Raw genomic sequence first — 16,440 nt, 5'->3', positions numbered from 1 at the left:
TTATTTTTTTTTTTACATACATTTTCTTAATAGTTCATAAGCCTTGTCTATTTCATTGGGTGGTATAGGCAAACATTTAGATATATAAAAAGTATATATAAAAAGTATATATAAAAAGTATATATAAAAAGTATATATATATATATATAGGGTATGCATGTACTTGTATGTTGTATGCGCTTTATGTACACCTTTGATTTTTATATTTAACCGTATATATATCGGTTGATATTCCTGTCAAGTAGATTACACATCATAGTTTTCCATTAAATAGTTTATACAAAACGATATGCATATTTATTTTAGTAAATTGTCTAAACAAGTGCAGACATATGCATGAATAAAGTGATAAACATATTTTTACAAAATTTCGAAAAAAAATAAAGTTGTTACTACAAACGGTGAGTAGTTGTATTTTATTTTAATTAGTTTTATAATATAGTTAATTTATATATGAATATTATTACCACCATTTTAAATATTCTCTACACAAATAAATATACATGTATATGCATATACCCAATTATATATATTTACATATTTATATACCACTTTTGCAATTAGAGTGTCCTCAAATTGTTTTTTAAACATACAATACATGAATGAAGTTTTAAAATATTCTCAAAAAATTTTATGTACAATTAAAAAAATATATATTTAATTATTTTCTCCCATTCTTACCGCTATACATTATACCCTATTATTTATATCCTTATTTAATGAATAAATATAACCTTATTGTATTGTTCTTCCTCTCTTTAATTTTATTTTATATTTTATTTTTTAAACTTATGTAGTATAAATTAATAATAGTGTTGTACACACAAATAATCGTTTCATTTTTTTATTCTCTTGCATGTTTGTCCCTTTATTTTTTTTTTATGGTTATACATATTTTTTTTAATTTTTTTTTTTATTTTTATTTATTTCATATATCTATGTTTAGAAATAAGCTAATTTATGTGAATAATAATATTTTCCGTTTATAAATTAACAAATTTATGTGTCCATTTGTTGATCAACTATTATTGTTGTATCAACCTGTGCATATATAAATGTGCGTGCATCTTACCCTATATATATTATATTACATATATGTATATAGGCTTGTTATGATTACACACCATGTTATTTTTAAATTTCACAAATTTTACTTCCATACTCCTACACATTTATATACCTTTTATTCTTTAATATTAACATTTTTTAAGGAACTATATATAAAATAGTGTATTAATATTTGTAGAATGCTGTACGGTGATATTTATTTAATTTTGGAGAGTAGTATTTATATTATCTATATATGTCTATATTTTCAAATAAATATATTTATCCGGTTTTAATTTTTTTATAACATAATTTCATTTTCCCGAATTTTTCAACTTTTTGTGCAATCCCCTTTTGCATTTATTCATATTTAAATATATCTTAATTTTTTATTTCTTCTACACGTTTATTATTAAAACAATTATAAGCATGAGTATGGTTAATGGGCAAGTCTTAAATCCTAATGCTAGCCATTCCGGTAAAATTGGAATCCCTAGTGAGATTGAGTATTTAAAAAAAAGTGAAATAGATCGAGACAATATAAATGGTATAGACAATCTTACAGCATATAGTAGTGTCCCTATGAATGCTAAAATAAATTCTAATGTAAATACAGAAAGTGTAATACAACAAGATTTATGTATATCTAATACTAGTAGTGTTTCAGGCAAATGTATACCAAGCACACCTATATCAATGGGATTAAATGGGGGATCAAATTATTATAATGAAGTATATATGAGTGAAAATAATTTGAATAATAATAAATATGATAGCTTGATTTCTAAAGATAATTATATTAACAAAGAAATGGAAAATAATTGTTTATCTAATATGAATAACGGGAATGAAAATGGAATTATAGAACCTGGGAAACCATTTGTGGATTCATGTACAAACGAACAAAATGAAGAGGATCAAAAATATGATATAAATCTTAATAGTGAAATTTTAAATGGTGAAATAGTAGATAGTGAAATATTAAATAAACAAATGGTAGCATCTGAAATATTAAAAAATAATATACTTAGATGTAACAATGCACAGAATCAAATTATTGGTGATGCTTCGAATAATCTTGTACCTCAGATAAACGATGAAAACAGATGCATGAACCCAGAAATTTCGACGGCCAGAAATGGGGAACAAAATGGGGTTCCTGTTAATATTGCATCTGGTAATGAGCACACATTATTAAACTCACATCTGAATAATACAAATATGTTTAATGGCGATACAAGAACCGATTGTCATGCTAGTGGAAATGGTGAAAACCAAATCGGGGGTATAAACGAGGAATTAAATAAAATACAAGATATAAAGGAAAAAGATGCACAACAAAATGATGAAGAAGAACTTAATAAACAAAAAACCAATTCAGGAATGAAAAAAACGAAAAAGATTTATAATAGACGCTCGAAAATAGTAAAAAGTGAAAATGTGACTGAATCAAATTCATCAGGTGATAGCCCTCGTAAACCATCTAAAATTCGAAAGAAAAATGGGAATCATAAAATGGGTTCTAGTACAGATGCAATTTGCTCAAACAAGGTACAGGAAACTGATTCTGCTGATAATATACGAGTTAAAGACGAGATAGAAGAAAGAACAGGAAACGGAAACTTAGAAAGAACTCAAGAATCAATCGGAAGTTCACAAGGTTTTAGTGACAAAGAAAATGATGGACAGACAATTGGATGTAGCACACCTATACCTAATGATAATTGCAACATGCCAAATATTAATGACAAAAATAAATCTATGCATAACTCAAATGGAGAAAAAGAGTTTACTAACATGAATCCATATATTCATAACTATGGTTCTGGTACAATTAATAAAGATAGCAAAAATACATTTAAAAATTCAGACCAAGGAAATAATATAGGAATGATAAACCAACTATGTCAAGCTCGTGAACATCCACAATTTGGGGTTCCTAATTTTGACACATCAAACGGCGGAATAGATAGAGGTGCAAATATATATCCCCATTTTATATACGAGCAATTAAGTAAACCTATTAGTATACCAGTGGCAGGTGAATTAAAAAAAAATAATGTAAATGGTAATGAAAGAATGTATAATAGTGAGATGAATCCAGGATATTGTCCAGATAATTCTAATGGTGGTAATATATTTCCATATAATGGAAAAATGAATATTAATAATAATTATTACAAAAACCCAAATCAATTAAATATGGAATGTATGGGAGGTAATCATTTTGAAGAGTTTCCAGGATATAGAAATGAGATGTTTAATAATGCTTATGATGGTTGTAATGGAATACCACCTATAATGAATAATAATCGGTTTCTTAATAATGGGTCACCATTTGGAATGCAAGATATAATAAATATGAATAGCAATATAGGAAATATAATAAATGGTGAAGAGAATATATTACATAATGGAAACTTAGATCGAAATAAATTATGGGCAGATACAGTAGTTAATAATGGTATACCAAATCTAATGCATAATAATTCTCCTAACATGAACAATATGTTTGAATATCCTATGGGTTCAAATTTTTCAAATTGTGAAAATATGGGGCCAAACAAATTAGTTGGTATAGGAAACAATAATCATTTGCCAGTATCAAATAATATAGGAGAATATGATATGCCTAACAAATCTATGCAAAATAGTAGTAACTATATTAGTACAGATACAAATGAAGATAGACAGTTTGATGAGATAAATCAATTTTTAATGAATAATGAAAATAATTTACATCAAAATCAAATGCATATGAACTTTAATAATAATCAAAATAGCAACATGCCAAATATGTGTAATGGAATGGACCCCAATTATGATGCTGGTAATATTGGGAATGTTGAAAATGCTGAAAATGGGAAAACGCAAAACAAAAATGCAAAAAATGGTAATGGTACTCGAAAGGGTGGTAAGTATAAAAAATCGAAATCTTTTGGAGGTACTATAAAAAAAGGAGGAACAGTTTTTAATTTAGATTTAGAATCATATAGAATTAAAAAAACGCCACTTTGTATATATTCGGTAAGGGATATATGTAATAATTATAAGCTTAGCAAAAAACATATAAAATATACAAATTCCTATGAAGTAGCAGTAGATTGTGATTGTACTATACATCATAGTATCCAGTGCGTTAAGGATTATGTTGTTTTTTTAAAGGAAGAACATTTAAAAAAAAAAAAAAAAAATGAACAAAATAAATCTGGATTGAGAAATAAATCGAATAGTAAAGGTCGTAAACAAAATAAAAATTCAGAAAATGGAAAGGAACCAAATAAAGATGATGGGAAAAATGATACTCAAGGGGGAGAAGCACAAAAAACAGACGTAAAAGTAGAAAATGAAACAGACCCTATTGTGAAAGTTCCCATAAAAACAGAACAGGTAGAGAGCGAAGCTGAGCAAAAAGGTTGTAATGATCCAAAAAAAGATGTAAAAGAAAGTGCCAAAATAAATGTAAAAAAAGATGTAGAAGAAAATGCGAAGGAAAGTGCCAAAATAAATGTAAAAAAAGATATGGAAGAAAATGCGGAGGAAAACGAAAAGGAGAGTGCAAAGGAAAGTGCAAAAGTAAACGTGAAAAAAGATGAGGACGAAGTTGTGAAAAAGGAACCCGTGGAGAACAAAGGAGTTGAAGTAAAGAAGGAAAATTGCAAAAATGGTGAAGAAAAAGGCGATGGAAATAAAGAAAAAGAAAGTGATAAAGAAAAAGAAAAGAATAAAGAAAAAGATGATGAAGATGACGATGAAGATGAAGATGAGGAAGAGGATGAGGAAGAAGATGATGAGGATGCAGACGAGGAAGAGGAAGATGGAGAAAGTAGTATATATAACTTAAGCCAATGTAATAATATATTATATAATATAAATAAAATATGGCACCCAGGATTTAATAGACCATTAGGTGATGTTGGAAGAAAATTAGTTTTAAAAGAAATTAGGGAACATCATCATAGGGATCCTAAAAAAACAACAGACTTATTATTAGAAAGAGGTTTAGATTATGGAAAAGTTCGATTTATGAGAGTAAATGAATTATATCATTATATGTATGCATTAGATAGTTTTGAATATGCAATAAAAATATCATTAGAATTTGGATCAAACATTAGAATGAGTACCATTAGTAATAGAGTAGATCATGCATCTTTATGTTTAAATTTAAAAAGTGGCTATTCATATTGTTTGATATGTTGCTCACAAAGACCAGATATTTATGGATTATATTCTAGTATAAATTTAATGCAAAATATGTTACTCCTACAAAGTTCTTATAAATATCTGAACAAGTTTGCGAGAAAAACAAAACTTCCAAAGAAAGACAAGCTAGCTAGAGCCATGCGAAAAAATATGGAAAGAAAACGAAACGGTAATAATAAATTAGTTATCCTTTCTGCTGAGTGTGTATCTAACCTTTTATATAAAGAAAAGAAAAATAATAAAAAAAACACTGAGAAAAGTAATGATCAAAGTAATGATAAAAATAATGATAAAAGTAATGATAAAAATAATGATCAAAGTAATGATAAAAATAATGATAAAAGTAATGATCAAAGTAATGATCAAAGTAAAAAAGGCGATCAAAATAATAAGAAAGATACTGATAAAATTAAAAAAGAAGATCAAAATAATGATCAAAATGAAAAAGACGATAAAAATAATGTATGCAACTCTGACTCTTTAGATGATATAGAGAGTGGATTGTCTGACTATGAAAGTGATTCTACTTAAGTGCATGAAAAAAAAAGGAATCACTATTATAGCTTAAACTAGTTTGTATTCGAATATGCATAGTCATGTGCATCTATTTAGGTCCTTGAGAATGTAGTCGTAAATAGCCCACCAAAAGAATACTACTAAAAAATAGATATAGTGTAACTTTTAGTATATAACGTAGATAGTCATATTGCTTATCAATTTGATATATGAACTTATTTAGATGTGAGAGAAATAGTTGTATATGTAGTAGAGATATGTATATTTATATATATGGGATGTTCTGCATTTTTCTTATGTTTTTTTCTTTTTTTGTGAATTAATTTCAGATTTAACTAAAATAAAGGAAGCATTGAAAGAAAACGAAGAGATTTGCAATAAGTATCCTGAAGAAGATATAGAAGAACGACATAGATATTATATGATTCAAAAAAATTGGGACTATAAAAAAAATAAAATCAATAAAAATGATACACAATGTTCTACTACTTGTTTTGATGATAATAAATTTTCAAATACAAAAAAAGATAATACTAACGATTATATTATTGAAAATGATAAAACGGATTCATATAATAATTTAGATGTAAATATAATATATGACGATAATACAAATGAATCAATAATTTATGAGTCAGCTAATAAATATAATTACGGAAATAGATATAGTCTTAATGAAAATAATTTGTATAGTACTCGTAAAAATGTAAAAAATAATAAACAAATATATTATGAAAGTGAAACAGAAGATAAAAATGAGGATAACTTACATCAAGAGGAGTATAAAAATGTAAATCAAAATAATTTCCTTGATCATAAAAATTATAATGAAATTGAGGAGGACCAAAATTAATGTAATAAGTTTGAATAAAATGTAAGTAAGACATATTTTACGAACTTATTAAGCGTGTTGAGATTTATTTTGTCATTTATAAGATGAGGGTACTTATAATAATTGTGCCGATTAGTAGTTGCATACACAATGAATTGCAGAAGTACAAATGCAAATATTTTACTTGCATTTATTCTTCTATTTAAAATGTGTTAAATTATGTAGGAATATATATGCACATGATTTATGTTCCATATTTGGGCATGTTTATAGAATGTTGTAAGTTTAGTATGTTGTTTTATTATTTAGAGAGTTTTTAAAGAATCACAATAAGAGAGTGGTTACTATGTTGTTTTCACTCTGCTTATATTTGTTCCTTTGTTTCCTTTGTTATTCTTTTTTTGCATTGTACAACTTTTTATTCATCTATGTCTATATACATAATACTAAGGCGCAAACTAATTTCAGACATACAAATTTTTGTGCATGTACATGTGCATAATATATTCAAATTAATTTTTTATTTTTATAAAATACGAAATTGTACAAAGAAAAAAATAGTTTTTTTTTATCCGTTTTAATTTAAAAAAAAAAAAAACCGAAAAAGGTAAACATGCAAAATGATTGATACTACAGTATATGTAATTGCAATTGAATAATTATATTAGAATTAGGTTTGAAAAAAAAAACAAACATATTAAACAATTTTAAATAGGTGTATAAATTTATACATATGTAATAAATAGTATATGGGTTTTTAACCTGGGCCAACCTTGGGTATATCAAAGTGCTCACTTAATGAGGCTAAATTATCATTAAACTTTTGTAATCTTTTACGATAACTTTCTTTTAAAAAATTTTCCATTCTTTGTTTTTCTCTTTTTTTTAAAACTAATTGATAAGCTTTTTCCGATTCCGTTAAATTTAATTGTAATAATTCTTGTATATTTTTGTCGTCGTTTGAGAAATTAATTTCAGGTTTATTCTCATCATTACTATTATAATTATTTTCTTTATCTGAATGATCATAATCTGTTTTTTTTTTTATATCATATTTGTCTTCATCATTTTTTGTGTGTTTTTTTTTATCACTTTTTTTATTTCCATTTTTTTTTACTTTTATTCCTTTCAATTTTAGCTTTCCCCCAACAAATTCGTTGTCTTTCATTTTTTGATTATAGACAAAAAAAAAACATAGAAATATGTTCGCCTATCTAAATTATATATATTTGTATCTCTTCATTGGTATTCCCCTTTTTTCTATTTCCTTTATCCAAATATGAAAAAAGAGAAAATAAAAAAATGCCATCAAATTAGCTAGCTAATATAGCCATAACAACGGAAAAAAAAAAAAAAAAAAAACTTGGCTAGATTATAATTGAAAACTTATAGTAATATACAATGATTATAAGTAAACTGGGGAAATAATAAAGACTTAGTTACTATATATGGTTCTGTAATAGGGTCAACATTTGAGTGGTATTCATTTAGTTGAAAATCGTATTAATAGTCTAAATGGCAAATTTTGTAAAAAATGAAACTAAAATATCATATGTTTAATCAGATCCATAAAATAAGTAATGAAAAATAAATATTAAAGCTAAGATAAATATACCTGAAAAATGAAAAAGAAAGAAAATATATTTATTTCATAACATAGTAAAATAAATATATGTTATTCTGATATTATTTCATTTCAAATAAAATTAATTTATATTACAAAGAGACAGAAAATATATTAGATTAATTACCTAAAATGTTTGAGATTAAATACAGTTCAAAATCCATATTTTCGAATTCCTGGGGATACGAAAAATTTGGATAATTTTAAATAATTTACGCAGTTTGAAATATGTCAAAAAAATCAATACTGCAAATTAGTGAGTACCAAAATAAAAAAACAAAAATAAAATATAAATTAAAAAAAAGCAAATAAAAATATGCATATACTATTTTTCCTGCTCTTCGCCAGCTGTACTTCGTTGTGCGCAGTGTCCCAATTTCTGCTATAGAAAAAATGTAGCCATTAAATAAATCCATATATTTAAATATTGTGTATTTCCTTTGATACTATATTTAGTGAAAAAAAAAAATAATACTCATTCCTTATCATTTCATTTTAAGGATATGATAAAATGACAATAATTAAAAAAAATAAAATTAATTAAATTGAAATCCCATCATGATTATGGAAAAGATTAAACTGGGATAACTATTAAAGTCCTCATACAATATTCATTTTTTATAATTTATCTAACGATATATACTATCTATTATTTATTTTATTTTTTGATACTATGCATATGCATGGATAATGTTTTTTTTTTATTTCTATAATTTAAATTATTCAAACTTCGTTTCACACAACACATGATGCATATATGATCGAATGTATGTTGTCGTATCAGTAAATTTGTTTACTATCTCTTCAATTTAGCATGTTCTATCTTTATTTTTCAAAAATGCCGTCTGCATTTGTAGAAAAAGCAAGATAATTAAGGATAAGAGTGTTATACATATGTATGTGTGTACTTTCTCACATTGCGTGATCATAAAAAATGATGACTCGGCATTGTGTTTTTCTTCTGAGAAAAAATTTGTATAGGACAAAGAAAGTAATTCCTTCTCGAGCAATATTATTTATGAACAGTTCATGTAATTTTTCTTCAATATGCATTGATAATTTACGAAATATTGGAATAAGTGCACATATTGATGCAGGTAAAACAACATTAACAGAAAGGATATTATATTATACAGGTAAAATAAAAAGTATACATGAAGTTAGAGGGACTGATGGGGTCGGAGCAACTATGGATTCCATGGATTTAGAAAGAGAAAAAGGAATTACCATTCAATCAGCAGCAACACATTGTGTATGGAATGTAAATAATAATAAATATGATATAAATATAATTGATACACCTGGGCATGTAGATTTTACTATTGAAGTAGAAAGATCATTACGAGTTTTAGATGCAGCTGTTTTAGTTATATGTGGTGTATCAGGGGTTCAAAGTCAAACCTTAACTGTTAATAGACAAATGGATAGATATAATATACCGAGAATATTGTTTATAAATAAATTAGATAGAGATGGTGCTAACATTGAAAGAACATTAGAAACAATAGAGAAAAAATTAAATTTAAATACAGTTTTGTTGCAAATACCAATTGGAATAGAACAGAAATTGAAAGGAGTTTATGACCTTGTCAATAAAAAAGGTTATTTATTTAAAGGAAAAAGTGGTGTAGATGTAGAAGAAATTCCAAGTGATCAGGATGTTTTAAATATTGATCCATCGTTTCCTATAAGTTTAGTTGAACTTCTTAGGAATCGAATTTTTGAAAAACTTGCAGATGCAGATGATGAATTTGCAGAAATATATTTAAACAATGATGTGAATGACATTAAAATTGATGATATTCATAAAACAATACGTAAGTGCACTATTCTAAATAAAATAGCACCGATATGTTTAGGTAGTGCAAAAAGTAATGTCGGGGTACAATTACTTCTTGATAATGTATGTAAATTTTTACCATCTCCTCGAGAAGTTAAGAATTATGGATATGTTTATGATGGGCAAAATGTTGCAGACACCGATATTGTTAATAACAACATGGATGGTGATGTTGAAAATAGAGAAACAAATGATAATTATGTTCAATCAAATAAAAATAAAAGAGAAGTACAACTTCTTTGTGATCATTCAGCACCGATGGTTGGATTTTTATTCAAAATTCAAGAAGATTCAATGTATGGGCAAATGAGTTATTTTCGTATATATCAAGGAAGAATACGAAAAAAAGATATGATAACAAATATGATAACACATAAAAAAGAAGTTGTAAAAAAAATAATGAAAATGCATTCAAATACTGCACAAGAAATTAATGAAGCACATGCAGGAGATATAATTGCTATAAATGGAATTAGTGGGTCGACTGGTACGACATATACTAATGGTATTACCACCAATTTGCATTTATTAAATATATATGTCCCTAAACCTGTTATATCTGTTGCAGTTGAAATATTGAAAAAAGGGGATATGACAAAATTAACTAAAGCTTTAAATAAATTTACAAAGGAAGATCCAACATTTTATGTAAAAACTGATGAACAAACAAAAGAAACAATTTTTGAAGGTATAGGGGAATTACAACTAGAAATATATAAAGAAAGATTAAAACGTGAATTTAATATTAATGTAAATTTAAAAAATCCTAAAATAAATTTTAAAGAGACAATAACAAAACCATATGAATGTTCATATACATATAAAAAACAAAAAGGGGGTGCAGGTTTATATGCACATGTACATGCAATTTTTGAAACAGTATCAGATAATTATAATGACACACCACATTGTCAATTTGTAAATGAAGTTATAGGAAATGATTTACCTAAAAATTTTATACAATCTATTGAAAAGGCATTTAAAGAACAAATAGAAAAAGGATATTTAAATCAATCAGAAATTATAAATGTGAAAATGCGGTTAATAGGTGGAAAAATTCATGAAGTTGATAGTAATGATTTAGCATTTAAAAAAGCTACTATAAATTTAATAAAAGAAAATTATCAAAACTTTTGTCCTGTACTTTTAGAACCTATTATGCTTGTAGAAATTATTTCAAACTATGAGCATCAAAGTAATATTTTAACGAGCATAACAAAAAGAAAGGGATTAGTAACAAACATTGTAAACAATATGAATATAATATATGTATATGCAGATATACCACTAAAGTACATGTTTAATTATATAAATGAAATTAGAGCAATTACACAAGGCCAAGGGACATATACCATGGAATTTTCGAGGTATGAGCAAGTAAGCAAAAATGATCTCGATGATATATTGAAGCAAGCAAACAAAAAATGAGCAAAATGAACAAAATGAAAATAAATACGATAATAATTTTATCAGGAATTTATCCTGTTATATTTACATAATTTTTGTGTGTGTGTTAATATCCATTTGAATTATACTACCTCATTAACCATTAAGCAAATTTATTTGTGAATTTTTTTTTTTCTTGCAACGTTGTGTGGAATCACTGAACTGCAAACACATTATATATGTGCTCCTATTAATTGGTATGAATTTCGAAGGCGATTTTCATACAATATACTTGTTATTAGTAGTAGGAGTGGTAAATACAACTACACGCCATATAGCTATCTAGCTAGCCATTTATATATGCAATTATTTTTTTAATAATTTTTAATTAACTTATACTCTAAACTATCCATTTAAAAAAATATTTTTTTAATTATAATAATACCAAATTATGATGTAAATTTTTATGTCATTATTTATTTAATTTAATAATTTATCGCAATCTAAGAGTTGGTATACCAATTCAACATCACTAATTTCCCATTTTTTTAAAAGAAATATATTTTAACAAAGGGGGAAAAAAAAACAACAATAGAATATAAACAAATTGATCTATACATGTATGCATATGCGTATAATTTGGGATATAGAAAGAATGCGTTTTAATTTTCTCTAAATTTTGCGTATTTTAAGGAACTACAAAGTAAATTGTTATAGTGAAAAGATTTTAATTAGTATCTCCTTTAAATGTATGTATAGTAAATAATTATATGAACTAGCCAGTAATATGATGTGATAATTTCCTTTTTTTTCATTATTATTCTTATTTTTATAGTATTATTTTTTTTCATTTTGTGCAAAATGGAAATATTGCATATGTAAATTATTCTATGTTATAGTTTCTTCTTTTCCTCGTTTCAAAATCATTTAATCGACTGGTTATATATACATAATTTTTTCGAGCATATGAATAAATTTTTATAAAAAAATGATATGTTAGCACTTTGAAAAAACAGAAATATTTATGAAGAGCTGACAAAATAAATAAAAAAAAATATAAATGTTCACAAGGTAAGCTATACCAAAGCATTTTGAATATTTACAGTGGAAAGTTTTATAGAACATGTGACATAGAAAAAGTATATTAATAATGCAGACTTAACAATATATCAACTTTATTCAAAATATATATACTAATACAAAAAGATAAAACAATGATGAAATATAAATAAAAATATTGTCCTTTTGAAAAAAATGCATGGGATTAATGCTATTATTAAATTTAATATGCCCCCACAAATTCCAGAACACATAAAAAATGCCTTTATACAAAAACAAAAAACATCAAAACAGGTACTATACCTCTTATTAAAAATAAAAGACTATGAAAAATTGGTTAGTAATAAAGGCATAAACAAATTTGATGATACATATATAAGGGATGATGGGAAAACAAATACAATAATGGCTTGTAGAAAAAGAGCACATAAATTCTACTACACATCATATAGAAACTTTTCACAATATAATAATTGTACTACACCACATATTAACAAAAATAATAAAATACAATTAGCAAATGATTTTTTAAATATGAATAGTTTAAAAAATGAAATTTCTAATATTCACGAAAAGTTAACAGAGAATTCTTTTATTGACAAAAAAAAAGAGGAAATATATTTTTTATTAAAAAATGCAATATTTCCAAATTTGAAAGGGAAAATATATTTCATTGGATCCTGTGAAAATAATATATGGTAACAATTTTTAAATTAAAAAAAAAGAGCACACACATGTTACATATATATATGTGTGCGGTTCTATGAATTATACTAATAAAAAAAATATATATAAATAAAAAGTGTTATTTGTCTAAAATACCTTGCATGTTCATAAAAATATGGACATTTTTTGTTTTTTTATTAACAAACTAGCTATAAGCAATGTATATGGATATATATTTTTTTTTATTATTTTATTTTTTTTAATTTCATTCTTAATTTCAAGGATAAAAAACTCAGATATAGATAGCTGTATAGTTGTAGAAAATTGCGAAGATAAAAATTCATATTTATATATTTTGAAAGTTATTAAAAGTGCTATTAATTTAATATACCCATCTTTAACTGTAAATATAATTAAAGCATCAGTTCCAATAGCTAAAATATACAAAGATCAAACTAACATATGTGATATTAGTATTAACAACACGGTAGCAATAGTCAATACACAATTGGTTTCATGTTTATGTAGCATTGATGAAAGAATTCCAATAATAAATAGAATAATAAAATATTGGGCAAAACAAAAAAATATTAACAACAGGTAGGCTTATAATATATAAACAATGTCGTTTTTTTCGATTTGTATATGAACATTTTATTCAATTGTGTATATTCATATATGATATCCCATAACCTATTACATATATTTTTTTAAAGATCTCAGGGTACTTTCAGTTCTTATGCTTTATTTTTATTGACCTATTTTTTCTTTCAAAATTTAGAGACCCCACTATTGCCTTCATACAAGTAAGCATGAACATACTTTTTTTCATACTTTAAAATATAAAAATTTGAAAATATATAATAGCTATTACATTTTTGTGATTTATTAACAGATCCATAGAAAGAGCTAGCACAACACCATTTGAAATTAATAGTGAATGTAAGAAAAAATAATTATTACACTTATTCCTTATATATATTAATAGATATTTTTAAATATATATTATGTATATTTTTTTTAAGACTTTTTTTTGAAAGATGAGGTAGAAATGCCATTCTACACAAAAATTGAGTAAGCTTATGTGCAGCCAAACAAAAAAAAGAAAAAAGGAAAAGACAAAATATTTCACACCATTATGTTTCACTTATTTTATCCTTCTTCAGGGACATAAAAAACAATTTTCAAGAGTTTCAAAAAAACACAGACGATGTTTCAAAGTTATTGTATGGATTTTTTGAGGTATAATAACTATGTAAAAGGAAAGGAAATATTTGAATGCTCTCTTTTTTATATTAAAAATGTACAGCCTTCTCATACGTATACATATTATATTTTTATGCAGTTTTACTCGAATGATGTTTGTAAAAATGGGATAACCCTTGATGTATATAATAATCAAATAATTGAAAACAAAGATATGACTGCAAACATATATTGTCCAATAACAAGGAAAATTGTTAATACCTATAGCATCAATACATGGAAAAAAATGTTTGAAAAAATCCAAGCAGCTTATATTCAACTAAAAAATGTAACATAAGAAAAGAAAAGAAAAAAATAAATGATATTTTGCCATTTTTCATGTAATTTTATTCTTTAATTTTTTATAGGGAAGTAGCTTAAATACAATATGCGAAGAAACAAAGGATGACCCATCTAATATAAAAATAGATCTTAAAGGTATGTAATGCTTACTAAATAGGCAACAAAAAGCAAAAATAAAATAATATAAAACGATGTAATAGTTAAACAATTAAACCGAAAAAAATATATATGCATATCATTGTATTTTCCATTATATTGCCTAATTCAGTGTATTAGTGTTTGTGTTATGATGTATCTTATATTTTTTTATTACTAAAATATATTTTTTATAAAAGTGTCACGTACCTATATATTATATACTGGTATACGTATGTGGATACTTGCTTTAAATTTTTTATTGTTTACATTGCAATGGTTTTAATATTTCATAAAAAGTTTTCATATTAAATATTATTATTTTTTTTTTATGTAGATCATTTGTTAAGACGAAAAATTTTTCAAGATTTTTATATGCCCTAGAGATAAATATTTTTTGCTGTGCATTTTTTTTTTGTTTTTTTTTTTTTCTTATCTGTTATGTATATAATTCTTCTATCGTTCTATGGATTTATAATTAGGTAATTTATTTGTTTTATTTTTTTAACAAGTTTAATATGTATATATAGATAAGCCAATTTTTATATATACACACTTTCTTATGTTTTTACAATTTTATCATTTGTTTGGATGTTATTTATATTGCTTAGCATATATTATTATATGTATACTATTTTTTTTATTTATTATTTTTTTACTTATTAAAAATGATTAAATTTGTTTATACTAACCCATTTTTTAAAAGATATAAATATATTTTTACAAGTTTGAAAGCTTTAAATTTTTCTAAAATCAAAAGTTTACAAAAAGAAATTATTGAAAAAAAAAACGTCGAAAAAAAAGGTGTAGAAAACAAAGGCATAGAACAAATAAGCGCACTAAAATATTTTACCAAATTAGAAATATTTTATTTGTTCTTCATTCCTTTTGCTTTTGTTTCAACTTACATTTTTTTTATGTGGAATGTTTTCAAATATATTTGTGGAGTCAAAGATGTAAGTTAAATTTTTTGAATTAAAAAATGTTTACATATTATTTGTATGTGTATAAATGTGTAAGCACATATAAATTAGTATGTAAAAAAAAGGGAGTGTGAATTTGTTTTTCTTATCATTTCATAGATTACCCCTTTAGTTAATTTACTAAACAAGCAAAGTAGTTTTTCCACATATTTATTTAATAACATTTTTTTATTTTCTTTTTTAAACAGATAAATCATTTTTTCAAACTCATCCGATGGTTAAATGGAAAGGATTCATATCCTTTTGATCACCTCCATAATAAGAAAATCGAAAAAAAGGTGCATATATATATGAACATATCTTCGATGATTTATTTATTTCATTTTTATCTAATTGTAAAAAGGGACTTCATACTATTGAAGTGTTTAATTTATTGTCATATATTCCATCATATTATGTCTTTTTCCCAGTCCTTGATTTTCTTGTAAATAATCACTATATAAAAATTATCACAATTTTAAACAATGGAAATTCTCTAATTTTTTAGGCACAACCCATAATTTTGTCAGTAAAAAGGTTTGATTGAAAAGAAGTTGTAAAAGGGATTTAATTTTTCAAGAAATATTTTTTGGCACCAAAATTGGATAGCTTACTTTTT

General features: G+C 24.8%; 5 protein-coding genes across 5 annotated transcripts; 4 read left to right on the top strand and 1 right to left on the bottom strand.

Moving 5' to 3' along the window:
• Positions 1–1,476: 1,476 nt before the first annotated feature.
• On the top strand, positions 1,477–6,622 carry PVVCY_1405000 (conserved Plasmodium protein, unknown function; the record flags this gene model as incomplete). Its single annotated transcript, XM_008624532.1, has 2 exons — positions 1,477–5,770; positions 6,099–6,622. The coding sequence occupies 2 exons, from the start codon at positions 1,477–1,479 to the stop codon at positions 6,620–6,622; spliced, it is 4,818 nt and encodes a 1,605-aa protein (XP_008622754.1).
• A 736-nt stretch (positions 6,623–7,358) lies between these two features.
• PVVCY_1404990 (conserved Plasmodium protein, unknown function) lies at positions 7,359–7,769 on the bottom strand (the record flags this gene model as incomplete). Its single annotated transcript, XM_008624533.1, has 1 exon — positions 7,359–7,769. The coding sequence occupies one exon, from the start codon at positions 7,767–7,769 to the stop codon at positions 7,359–7,361; it is 411 nt and encodes a 136-aa protein (XP_008622755.1).
• A 1,390-nt stretch (positions 7,770–9,159) lies between these two features.
• PVVCY_1404980 (elongation factor G, putative) lies at positions 9,160–11,493 on the top strand (the record flags this gene model as incomplete). Its single annotated transcript, XM_008624534.1, has 1 exon — positions 9,160–11,493. The coding sequence occupies one exon, from the start codon at positions 9,160–9,162 to the stop codon at positions 11,491–11,493; it is 2,334 nt and encodes a 777-aa protein (XP_008622756.1).
• Positions 11,494–12,705: 1,212 nt separating this feature from the next.
• PVVCY_1404970 (nucleotidyltransferase, putative) lies at positions 12,706–15,243 on the top strand (the record flags this gene model as incomplete). Its single annotated transcript, XM_008624535.2, has 9 exons — positions 12,706–13,208; positions 13,459–13,776; positions 13,893–13,982; positions 14,072–14,118; positions 14,202–14,250; positions 14,343–14,418; positions 14,522–14,710; positions 14,790–14,859; positions 15,197–15,243. 9 exons carry the CDS (start codon positions 12,706–12,708, stop codon positions 15,241–15,243), a joined length of 1,389 nt encoding a protein of 462 aa, XP_008622757.2.
• A 284-nt stretch (positions 15,244–15,527) lies between these two features.
• On the top strand, positions 15,528–16,368 carry PVVCY_1404960 (conserved Plasmodium protein, unknown function; the record flags this gene model as incomplete). The annotated part of the gene is made up of 3 exons (XM_037634902.1): positions 15,528–15,815; positions 16,031–16,120; positions 16,330–16,368. 3 exons carry the CDS (start codon positions 15,528–15,530, stop codon positions 16,366–16,368), a joined length of 417 nt encoding a protein of 138 aa, XP_037490941.1.
• Between the last annotated feature and the right edge of the window lie 72 nt (positions 16,369–16,440).

Source organism: Plasmodium vinckei, assembly GCF_900681995.1.
Source record: "Plasmodium vinckei vinckei genome assembly, chromosome: PVVCY_14".
In the NCBI taxonomy this organism is placed as follows: Eukaryota; Apicomplexa; class Aconoidasida; order Haemosporida; family Plasmodiidae; genus Plasmodium; species Plasmodium vinckei.
The sequence above is the reverse complement of the archived record's forward strand: the minus strand, read 5'-3'. Positions and strand labels throughout refer to the sequence as shown.